This window comes from Cavia porcellus, unplaced genomic scaffold, assembly GCF_034190915.1.
Source record: "Cavia porcellus strain 051 isolate PalLab524CR breed Dunkin Hartley unplaced genomic scaffold, mCavPor4.1 scaffold_9, whole genome shotgun sequence".
Lineage (NCBI taxonomy): Eukaryota > Metazoa > Chordata > Mammalia > Rodentia > Caviidae > Cavia > Cavia porcellus.
Window position 1 is genome coordinate 18,292,741 of NW_026947492.1, and position 13,030 is coordinate 18,305,770.

Below are 13,030 nucleotides of genomic sequence, written 5' to 3' on the forward strand. Positions count from 1 at the left end.
AATTGACAAAAATAAGATTTTATTCTATACATATCACAATGAGTAAAATTAGAATTGACAGTATCAATGTGTAGATGTATGTCAAGCAATTAGAATTGTCATACACTGCTATTAAGAGAATAAAATTTGAAACTTTTTTTTAAAAAATTGAAATGTTCTGATTAAGTTAAACATACTTGTAGTCTATACCATGGAAATTACACAAGTAAACACACACAAACACAGAGCAAAAGAGAAAGACTCAAGAGACATTTCCATGTAACTCTAAAATAAATTCTTGTATATGAATATTCTTAGAATTTTTTCCTATAAGTAAAATTTTCAGCAATAAAAGGTAATTTAATGAACATATATTCCATGGGTGAATACTCAGCAAGTAGTGTTTTCATATATTCACCAACATGGCTGAAACTCAAAACAATATTGTGTGAGCACAAAACCCAGACACAAAAGAATATAAAGTGCATTATTTTATTAATGATTTTAAAGAGTAGAAAAACTCAGTAACATAACAGAACAGACATAATGAATGTGGGTTTTAGCTGTTAAAATATAAAGTATGCACTTCACTTCAAAGTCAATTAGAATCAGTTTCACTTGTCACTTTAAATGTTACAAAAATTTAAAAAATGCCCTCTAAATTTTAGAAAGCTTGTGCACTATTGGAATAATCCCACTGAAATTACCTTAGATTCCATTAAAAGCCTATGTAATCTAGAAATAGAACTCTACATCTTAGAGAGAAAGCAGCTGAAGCTTTGGCCTAAAGATGTAACCACAGGATTATTGGCCTACAACCCATGTTCTACCTGAAACACAAGCTTCACCAGCAACACCAAGTCCACCTGCTCACCACTGGCTCTGTTTTCTATGCCAATGTGTGCTATCCTGTTATCAGCTCTTTATGAAAATAGTAGATGTACATATTAATATACATGCTTTCAAGTGAAAGTCAAACCAAACAGCGTGAATAACTCGTCTTCCCTGGGCTCTGACTGGTACAGACAAAGCAGCAGAAGTAAATATGAAACATTCAGAATCAGAGGGATAAAATTTCAAAAAAATTATAATAGTGAAGCAAATTATAATAAATATAAATCCTCTCACTGCAGCAATTTTAATCAGATTGAAGTAAATTTTTTGAGATATCTATGATGGTTTATCTCTAAAATGTCTCCCAAAAGTCTCACATTTGGAGATAGGGCCCGGTTAAAAGTGGAGAGTAAGTTGGGGCATAACCTGAATGAATGTGTTCTCATCTCAGGCTCCTCTATTTGTTTTCTGTTCCTTAGTTACCATCACACAAGCAGCTTCACCGTGCCATACCCTTTACCTTGGTGCTCCTGCCTAGGAGCACAATTACCATGGACTAAACTAACTGAAACTGTAAGCCAAAATATACATCTCCTTTTCTAAATTATAAATGTGAGGTATTTTGTCCCAGTGACTGGAAAGTGACTAATAACCTATCATTTCCTTCTAAGGCCATTCTTTAAATATGCTGTTTTAAAATCTTTCAAATGTCACAGTGAGAATATAAGTCACTGTGACACTGTGTCTTATATGTCACAGTGTCACATATAAGAATTAAAGTGATAGTGAATCGTTCCCTGACTAGGATAGATTCATGGAAGAAAATAGACACCAAATTATTCAATGTAGTGACTGACGGAAAAATATATTTTATGTTATGTGCACAATATACAAGCAGAATATTTCATGGAGCACATTAATCTATTGTTTTGATTACAAATAATATCTTAGCTTCCCCAAATATTGCCATAATATATAATATTATCTTATACTATTATGGAAATGTAGTAAATGGACATGTCTCACCAGAGAGGCTTAAACTGAAATCAGTCTCACTTTCCCAGTAAAATGTGCAATACTATAAAGAGACTGATATAAACTATTTCTTCTAATTCATGCTCTTTGTCTTAGTCTAAAATAAAACTTTTGCAGATTTACACATTTGAGGGAAAATAGTCATATAGGTCATTTCTCTATTATAGGCATCTGGGTTCAGGATGAGCCTACTGTGGGGCTCATTCGGAAAAAGAAGTTCATTGTCTGAACTTCTCTGTACTTCTTGTGATTTTCATATTTTTTTTCTTTCCATTCTTTTCTGCAAAGTGTATAATAGGTTAGAAAATGAGACTCCCCATCATTATCTCTGTGGTGTTAGGTAAACAACACAACCATTTCTTCATCTAGACAGCTGGAATGTCTCCTTAGAAAGAGATGCCAAGAAATGATAAGACTCCCAAGATAGTTATCAGGATAAATACTCATGAAGCATAAACCGGATGGGAGCAAGAGTCTGTTAAGAAGGCCCCAGATCAAGATGTATCCTGGCATTTAAGAAACAAGAAATGCAAAACTTGAGTAGGGAACTCTCAGACTGCAGTGTAGGTTTAAAAGTCCTCCATAAGGATTATAGGAAGTCTTGAGTGAAGCAAAGACATCCTATTTAAAGAAAAGATGTGTAATAGACTGAAATACCCTAACACTAATATTACCCACACACACTGATCAGTCTTTGGCTCGCCACATCTTAGAGTAAGTTGGCCTCTGCTTGAACACAGTGGTGGACTCAAGTATTAGCAAGAAATGTCCAGGAAAAAAGTTAGTTTGCTTAATGTAGGAGTTAAGTTTTTTAAGGTTGCCCCATCAAACTTTCAAGAAGTAAACAAAGCTCAAATTTTATGGATTTCTCATTCTTGTTATTATTGTATTTCATTATTAGTTATAAGATAATTTATCATAAAGATTGCCTTTCTTTTTCTCATTTCTATAACAAAGTATCTGACAATCAAAATTAGGAAATAATGGTTTATTTAGCCCACAGTTTATGCAGGTTTCAGTCCATAATCAGCTGGCTCCAAGGCAGGGTAGCATGGTTGAGAAGTAACAGTTAATGACAATGGAAAGTAGCAAAGCAATAAGACCAAAAGGGAGCCGCAGGCCTCTTTTCCTCATTCACACTGCATGCAGGGCCCACCTCAGGACAGGTGCAGCACTCACACCACCACTCCTAGCAACAGACAATGAAACAATCACAAACTCTAGATTCAGGCACTTGTGAAAACCCACCCCCATGATTGCATGAGGTGTTGAGGAGACATCCAGACGCAACCATAACAAGGTTACAAAAACATCCCTTGATTCAAGGTTTGATAATCTTAAAATTATGTAACATTGGCAAAAACATGGTAAAATGGAGAATTAGAAACATTATATGAAAAAGTGTCTATGTTAAATGTTTTATGTCTTATCCATGAAACAGAGTTATTAAACTCACAAAATATTTACAGATATATAGTATATCTTTATTAATAAAACAATTGGTTTTCATAATAAACCTCATTGGATAAGTAAAACAATGGCTAAAATATTTGTGCTGGATTAATGTGCAGTGTTTTCCTATTGAAAATAAAAGCAAGGTTTATAACAAGAATTGTTTGCCTTTTTTCAAATACTGAGTGCCATTTTAGATGGCAACAGATTTGAGATTTGCAATGTGAATCACCATGCTCTGTTACTGCAACCTCGGGAACACATACGTTGTTTCCCTAATCATCTTTCATTAATGCTTCCAGGAACAATAAGAGGTAGAGGTGCACATACCTCTCCAATAAGAAATGGGACAATTCAGATTCTCAGAAATATGTGGGACATAGCACAGACACTGTCATTGTCAAAGCAAACAAGAAAGCTAGAACACAAAAAGATGTATGTGAGAAAGAAGAGGATTAAGAGAAACTGATTCTGCTTAAGGTTTTATGGAACTGCTGATGAGATCTCATCAAATCCTGTAGTTTCTACCAGTGCACACAGTGAAATAAACAGACATTCTATCTTATGTGTCACTTCTGTTTTTATATGAAAAAGCAAAAGTCACTGTATTTTTCCACATTAAGAATAACCACAGAAATAAAGGAGAATTAAGCAATCATGTAGATTATTGGTGTATATATTCATTGCTAAACATTTTACTAGTTATTTAGAAAATTTGGTGCAAACAGAGGCTATACACAAATGACAGTAAATAAAATCATCCATGTGATAAATGATGTTAGCAAATAACACAAAACATTATCCATAAAATTGCAATGGGACTGAATAAAATGTATTTACTAAAAATAGCAAAAAAAAATTTTAATTGCCTTCCATTTTCTTACATTATTACTTCTTCTAATTAGAATATGTACCTTCTCTGGATTTTAATCTTGACTTTCTTCAGTGACATTTTGACATCCTTGTTCCTCAAACTGTAGATCAGAGGATTGAGCATGGGCCCCATATTAGTGTAAAAAACAGAAGAAATTTTCCCCTGTTCCATAGATTCAGGAGAAGAATATTTAAGATACATAAATGCTGCTGACCCAAAAAACAGAGAAATAGCAATGATGTGAGAGCTGCAGGTACTGAAAGCTTTGAATCTTCCCTGTGTAGATTTGATGTGCAGAATGTTTGTGATGATGAACATATAAGACACTAGGATAGTGACACTGGGGACTGTGATGTTAACACCCACTACAATGAGCACTACTACCTCATTGACATAGGTGCTGGTGCAAGAAAGTTGGAGAAGAGGCAGGATGTCACACAAATAATGGTTGATGACACTGGCCCTGCAGAAGGTCAGGCGAAGCATGCAGCCTGTGTGAGCACTGGCTCCAGCAAAGCCCATTGCATAGGCAGCAAGAGATAGCCCGGAACAGACCTGCTGAGACATGGTGACCTTATACAGCAGTGGGTGACAGATGGCCACATAGCGATCATAGGCCATTGCAGTCAACATGTAGCACTCAGAGATGACGAAGAAGAGGAAGAAAAACAGCTGAGTCATGCACCCTGCATAGGAGATGCCATTCTTCTTTGAGACAAATTTCATCAGCATTTTGGGAGTGAAAACAGAAGAGTAACAGAGATCAATGAAGGAAAGGTTGAAGAGGAAATAGTACATGGGAGTATGGAGTTGAGAACTGAGAGCAATCAGAGTGATCAATCCTAAGTTGCCAAGCAGAGTAACAAAGTAGATCACTAGAAACAGGTAAAAGAGGGGTATCTGGAGCTCTGGGTGATCTGTTAGTCCAGCAAAAAGAAACTCAGTGACTAAGGAGTCATTTCCAGAAAATGTTTTCATTGTTGAAAATCTAAGAGAACAGAGAGAATTTTATTAATAAAACACCCAGATCTTCTCCAAACTCTCATTCATGGAGAGTTTGGAGGGCTGACAAAGAGGGCTGACAAAATTTAACTGTAGTCTCCTCTATATTGTGGCCATTGGATTTATTACCACATCATCCCCCTCAACTTCTGAATGACTCTTTCATCTACAAGAGTAAGTGGGACTATCAATCGCTCCCATCTTTGCTAGAAGATACAGGTGGAGTGGATGAGGTAACAGTGTGTCTGATGATGAATTTCATGAGGGTGAATTTGAAAATCACCAGTCAACACCTGGCCTTTCACTTCTTATTTTCTACTTATGTTTCCATTAATCTACTAGAATCCTCATCCGCTTGAAATAATCAAAAAGAAGAAAATACTCCAAAAGTATTCTCTGAAGATTGACATCAAGTGTAGTTCCAGAGAAGATCAATGGAGGTTTAACATTAATGATTGCACACTCCAGTATCTCTGCATACTTTGCTCTTTTTCTATTCTAGCTAGACAGAGGATGACAACATGGGCATGGGTGTGCTTTCAGTGATCTTTGCAAAAGGCATGAAAGAGAATCCTAATATGACCATTTATGTTATGAGTGGTAAATGTAAACATTTAACAAACTTTATTTCTATTATAACCAATTTCTAAATGCATGGTACATGTCAATATTTTTTTAAAAAAGAGTCAGATTTCTCTTTCCTTCAATACTGCTGTGCTCTTGATCTGTCTCTTGGGGCTGCCATTGTAATCTTGGCACTAGATTAAGATTGAAGCCAACACACCATGCTTAAGACAAGTAAATGCAGACAGTGCAGTCAGCACTCCATACTGCTGAGTACCTTGCTATTCAATAAAACAGTTATCCTCATTTCTCAGCCGCATGAAGAGTGAAAAGAACAGAGTGGATTAAGTCACCCCCTTTCCTTCAGCAGCTGAGTGCTAACTCTTTCTGTGCACTTACTTCCACTGTCCTGAGGAGGAACTGGCTTTATAGCTCTTAGAGCTGACCAGATGCTGTCAGCCTGCTTCCTTGACAAGCAGTGGAGATTTCGCACTGATCTCACAAGCTGAATGTCCCCACAGCCATCCTAAAGTGCAAAGAAAACTTCCAGTTATATGTTGGTCAAAAAGATGTGGGAAAAGCGACAGACCTGACATCAGACCCACCATGTCACACAACGAATGGCACATGCTTGCGTTTTATAATTCTTTTGGAACTGATAAGAGACCTTTGAATAGGTGTCTCCTAGGAGCTCTCCATGGCGATAAACTAGCAAAGGAAGAAATAATAGTATCAGTGTTTACACACTAATTCATGACAGTGTTGTGAACTTCCCTAGAGGGATTTTGCAGTCTCCAGGCATAGATTAAAAGTCCCTCTGTTCTCATCCATAAAGAATTAAATACAGTCAGCATCATTAAAATGTTTACTTATTATAGATAACATGTCAGTTTGCATAAAATTTAATGCAGTTTAACTATTTTTGCTATGCTTATTTTTAATATTTCACTTTCCTTTAATCAGCATTTGAACAATGTATGTTTTGCTAGCATAAAAGGTGCTTTCATTCTTATTACTTTTAAATTTTAAAAAGTTGTGTAAAATAACAAAATCCTTTATTTCATGACAATTTCACTTCTTCAGGTTCTTCTGACTCAATATATCTTCCTTCATATTATATTAAAATACAATCTGCATGAAAAATATTACTATTCATTATTGACTACCATTTCAACAAAACGTGATTTACATTCTCCCTGTGCATATGACTATGTTTTGTGCTCACGACAAAGATCCATTTTTTATTTTTTAAATTCATACAAATTCACAAAAATGTCCTTAACAATATTCACATTCACCCAACTTCTGCCCGTTGTTTCATCACTCACCCCTGTAGGACTAGAATAGTGACTTTGGAACCATAATGTTAGGTAGACCAGTTATTAACTCAAACTGCTGAACACATACAATTGTGTTGATGGATCCATATGTAAATTTTTGCAATTCATTACCATGTATATGGTATAACTCAGGAAACGTCCTGAACCATCAGGAGAGAGCCTTGTTGCATCCCATGAAGGAGCTCTGATGACCTCTGGATAGTTATTCCTATCCCCTCCCATTCTCATCACCGTCTTTTGAATATCAATAACTTTATCTCCTTCTCCACCATTTGGTCATTTTGAGGATAATAAATGGACTCACACAATGTGTAACCTCTTTGAATTTTCTTTTTTACTCAGCCTGATGTCCTTCAGGTCCCTCCAAGTTGTATGTAACAACAATGTTCCATTTATTGCTGAATAGTTTTCCACTTATAACAATCCAAGTTTATTCAAACCTCAATAGTAATTTTAAAATTAAATTAAAATTTTAAATTTTATATTAAATAATAATAGTAATTTTTAAAAATAATAACACAAAACCAAATCTGCTGATTTGTGGAAAATTTTTCAAGATCAAGGGTCTTAGGATTATAAGGGAGGCTGGTTTTCTAGAAATTTTCTTTTAAATCAGGAGGTCTCCTTTCTTCAAAGATTGATTACTCAGATTTTCTAGTTCTTGTGATCTGTCAAAGGCAAGTGAACACAGAACATGCTCCATCATTGCTCTTTATGAAAGTGAGCAACACCACAGTGATAAGTCAGGAACAGGCACTTGTGGAAAAAATATAGGTATACAGAAAGGAAATCTGTAATGAATTTTAGTGGATCACCTCAACAACCACCTCTTCAACCCAGGTCAGACAACACAAAGTTTATGCAAAAGAGCACAAAGCCAAATAAACACCAATTCAAAACAATGAAACCAAAGTTTTATAAGATTTATGTCACCAAAATAAACATATCTCATTAAACTGCTTCTAAGGGAAAGGTACTACTAAGCAAGAGCAAAAAGAGAAAAATAAAATATCCTTCCAAGAAGATTCAAAATTTTTCAGAAAGAAAAACATGGATGAAATCAGTCTTAATTATTTTGAATTTCATAGAACTGCATATGCTACACCTTTTATTTCACACCAAAGTTGTCAGAGTACTCATATATAAAATAAATTTTTAGTTATTTAAGAGTTGTCTCAGTCTTATAAAAGTCATAACTTCCTTGATATATGTATAATTAGCTGAGAACAAACTAAAGCCTCAGTCTCTCTTTAAACATCACATTGCTTTAACACTTATCTCTAGGACGAAGAAATATAAATAGTGTTAAAAGAAATAAATTATCATAATTAAGAATTTTAGAAATGGATACTTTTTGTCTCTTTTAAATTCATCTTCTGATCCTCCTTGAAACATAATAGAGTACTGAAAATATTATCTAGAAAATACTATGAAGCTTTTGATGTCAATAATTATATATATTATCCCTAAAAGTAAACATAAAGTTTATGGATCAATGCATATTTCATTATTTTAAACAGTGACTACATCCTTTTGCCTTGCCCTGATCCTTCCAGGAGAATCTAATAACCAGATGGAGCAGTTTCCTATACAGACAGAGGTGAACCACAGGGGAGGAGCAAAGGAGTTTGGTACCGAGCATTTTACGTAGTGAGTGTCTTCAGCATCTCTACTCTCTACTCAAAAGAGAGAGGAAGAGCAATGTAATCTTCCAAAGGGAAACACTAAGTGCAACCAACAGAAAATACAAATAAACTCTCTACTTTCCCTCACTTTCAGTTAAATGCAAAAATTATCAGCTTTGGAGGTCACTAGCTTTGCTATATATATATATATATATATATATATATATATATCACTTCTGAGATGTGGTACTAGACTAATTCAGAGACTTGAAAGCTCTTTTTTTTCAAAAGCAATGACTCCTTACTTGGACCTGCATATGTTAATGGGTGATTTATGTTTGGCAAAAAGTTTGTATGTGGCACTTCTGCATTCATATAGCACCTGTTTTATTTCCTATTTTAACCAAGGAGTCATGTTTTATTCTGCTCAGTGTTGTCTGTAGATATTGTAGTCCCTTTGCGAATGTTTGTCAAGAATAGATGGCACAAATATCTGTAAGTCTGACAGGGAAACCACCAAATTTGATATTACATACTTGGCGTAGAAAGAGAAATCTGTACTACATATGAAGCTTTATTTCCCCTAGTTCTGGAAAGAAAATTTGAATATTTCAAAATAGTTGAATGAAGTAATATTTTTATGAAAGTATTAAAAAATTATGCCATTTTAGGTTTATTAGAATATTGAGCTGCATTATCAATCATTATTTTGTAATTATTTTAAAATCCACAAATGCTTCTCAGCTTCAAAAAAACATCTTTCAGTCAACTTAAACACTGAGGCTAAGGGTACTAGACTAATTAATTGGGTGAAGCAGGTCTCAGAGCAGCCTAACATTTAGGCTGTGTCTTGGATGCCGCAGGTTGCTTCTAACCAGTTCTACAGAGATAACGGAAAACCAAAAGAAGTCCTGAAGAACTTCAAAAATTTTGCTAGAGGCCAGAAAGAAATTAGCTATACAGCTGAGCCTAAGGGAGCTTGGTTGTTGAAATAACTAACACTAAAATGAATCTAAGAACACAGTAGAAAAGATTGCTTGCAGGTAATTCAGGAACCAGCAAGACCCCACTCTTGACAGGCTCAATTATGCAGAACTATAAAACTCTCACTTGAGAAGTTTCCCCCAGGTCCCTTACTTAGGAACAGCCATTCAAGGGATAACACCCAGAATCCTTTTTGTCACAATGAGTGGTCTCTCAGAGACCTTGCAGCTGTGATTCAAGGGTGCATGGATACAGCTGAAGCTAGTGACAGATCTTGGAATAACACATGACATGTTGGTTTTTCAAGCATTCAAAGTGCAAGAGTTGTGGTGTCAGAAAGTCTTCCAGGTTGTTGTGGTTTAGATAGGAAATGTCCCCCAAAAGTCTCATGAGCTTTGAAGGTGATGGCATCATGGTAACACCAAACTCACTGATGAGTTTAGGAGCTTTATGTACTGTTGGGAGGTGAGTCACTGAGAGCAGGTCCTGGGGAGGTACATTCTTGTCCCCAGAGGCTCTTATTGTTTGCTTCCTACCTACCGTTGAATGAGGAGCTGTCCTCCAACATGGCTCTTAACTGGGCATCTTTGCCTTGGAGCAATCCAGACTTGGATTAAACTCACAGGAAACTGTGAGCCAATGAATCTCCCTTTATGAAGTGGCATCAGTATTTTGCCCCAACAATCAAAATGCATCTAACACAAATGTAACAGCATCAACCTCTTCACTGCAACAACCTCCTCCTTCTTAACCACCACCTCCACTTTCCTCTTCATCCTCTTCCTTATTCTTAATCTTTAGAAATGTGGATGCCTCAGATTCCATTTGGAGACAATTTTTCTGGATGGTTAAGTTCATGTCTGCTTCCTTGGTGGTTATTTTTATGTTGTTTCAATGAACTCTGTTTTCAGATTTTTGTACCTCAATTTACCTTTCAGTTTGAAAATATATGTCAAATTATCAGACTGTACTCCCACAAACATGTTTAATTGTTCTGTGTCAATTTTTAAAAGAAAAAAGTTATTTCATTCTATAAAATGTAGTTCTTTCAAAGCTTTAGAGCTTTGGTCCTCTTTCCATTCTGTTGTTTGTTCATTTGTTTGTTTCTTTTGCTTGTTTGTGATTTTGTTTTCTTATTTTCCCAGTTTGAGGTACTGGAGGTAGGACAACAACATATGTCTTAGAATGCAAGTAAGATTTTTAAAATATCCATTCACCAAAAAGCTGTACATAATATGGATTTTTACCAAAACATCAATAGCAACATCTGTAAGACATGATGTCATCTTTTGTGTCCCTGAGGAAGAAGCAGTCAACTGTCCAGTAACATGATAGACACTCCTTGCTTAGACTGTATATTTTATTTTTAATAAAGGAACCCTTTATAAACATCATTCCCATGTTATAGAATGGTCAACAATTTATCCTCCCTTCAGGCATATGCCTTTTAATATGACAGCATTTCTGATGTGTCTCAGACTTAATGTATGGCCCAGCTTCAGCTACTTGCAGATACCTTAGTTTCTGTCATATGTTTCTTTTCTGTTGAATGAATAAACCACTGAATAAAATTGTGGCTACTCCACTAAAAAAGGTATATTTTCTTGGGTGTGCAACTAAGTAGTACCAGATTCTCTAGTGTGGGTGAGGTCCTGGGGTTGGTCTCTAGACCTCTAAACTGTGTGTACTTATTTATTTTGAAATGTATATTCACTGATTTACTCCCCATGTTCTTCTGTATGTCACATAACTACATTTTAGTTTTATACTATACTTTCAGGTGAAGTTATACCTAATGTAAAATTGTATTTTATATATTAAATAAATGTGCACTTGTACCCTGAGTAACATTTTGACATCTTTAAAGATGAGGATACACACGACTGTTTCCCTCAAGCAGTGAGACCTCAGTTTCCTAGACCATCTCTTCAGAAAAGTTCTGCATGACCACTAAATCCAAAGCAAGCACATACTTATTCTTACTATAATCTGATTAATTTGTGACTTTCTGCAGGATTTTTCTGGTGTGTACATTTATTCTCCACTCATTTGTTGTCTGTCTTCCTCATGCCCACCTGCACTCGATTTCTACATTACTTTAGAGAAGAAATGCTCTGAGGATATGGACAGCTTCTGTTTTCAGTGCTATGTTATTGACATTTAAATAGGCCCTGAATATTATAATGATTAAATTATTTTAATTTGTTGATTAAATTAATTACATTATTTGTAACAATAAAACTCTGAGACAAATGAGAATGAGCATTTCAAATAAAAAGAGTTGCTAAGGAATTAAGGCTGTAAAATATATTTGCAAAAAGGACAAAAATAGTTTTACTAAATTGCTAATAAACATTTCAAGTAAACATCTTCCCAGTAAAGACACAGCGTGTGCCTGTACTCACACTCCTGCCCGTAGGTCCAAAAAATTAACTCAGTGCAAGTTCACTTTTTCCTGGATTCTCTAAATGGTTACTTCTTTTTCTATTCTTGAAACTGAGATCACAAAAATATCAGTCTCCATACTGCATTTTCTTGAGAATACAGAATAAGGACAAAAGATCAGAGTGAAAAGAAAGTCTCCCAGAACACAAAGAAAAATCCTCGTAAGCATTTAACAGAAGATGATTAAATGAATAAACATAGTAATAACTCTGAGACTACCAGAATCAATATTTCCCTAACAGTTTCAGTGAATTCTCCATGTGTAACACTCAAAACTCTCATGGCTGGGCTCAGGACATGTGTTTTAACATTTAAGAGACTGTTTAGCAAGCCTTGAGCAGAATCACCAACAGTACAAAAACAGATGATAGATAGATGATAGAAGATAGATGATAGATAGATAGACAACAGACAGACAGAAAATCTCACAACCTTAACACTTGTGAATTTACTCTTCAAATTGTCTACTTAAATCTTACCATTTATATGACTGATATATAGCCCACTAGGAGAAGAAACATGTTTAATCTTCAGCACGACAAAAATGAACAGAAAAAGAAATTCACTGAAAACAAAGTGGAAAAGATTCTCTTGCCTATCTCTGAAAGAATAATGATCTAACCCTCTCCCATATGCCCTTTACCTTGGAAATGATATCTACAATTAAGTTAGCTCAGTATAGTATCTGGTCATTTTATTGTCATGACTTTGTTCTCTGCAGATGTGTGAATTCTTTTATTGTTGTTGTTGCTGCTGCTGTTGGTGCTACTTTGCAGTGCAAAGAAACAGTCCCAAACCTTGTGCATTATAAGTGAACCTTCTTTCACTGAGTTACAACCTAATCCTCTTCCGCATGTTATTGAGCCAAAATTTGTGATCAGTAACACCAGAACTAT

The 13,030-nt window shown here is 35.3% G+C and overlaps 1 protein-coding gene across 1 annotated transcript; it reads right to left on the minus strand.

The window, feature by feature from the left end:
- Positions 1–4,201: 4,201 nt before the first annotated feature.
- LOC100725487 (olfactory receptor 8B3-like) lies at positions 4,202–5,152 on the minus strand. Its single transcript, XM_003472723.3, has one exon. It carries the CDS (start codon positions 5,150–5,152, stop codon positions 4,202–4,204), a length of 951 nt encoding a protein of 316 aa, XP_003472771.3.
- Positions 5,153–13,030: the final 7,878 nt, after the last annotated feature.

What these genes read in the sequence shown, in the direction of transcription:
- LOC100725487 (XM_003472723.3), bottom strand. Translation starts at nt 5,152, where the DNA reads ATGAAAACATTTTCTGGAAATGACTCCTTAGTCACTGAGTTTCTTTTT.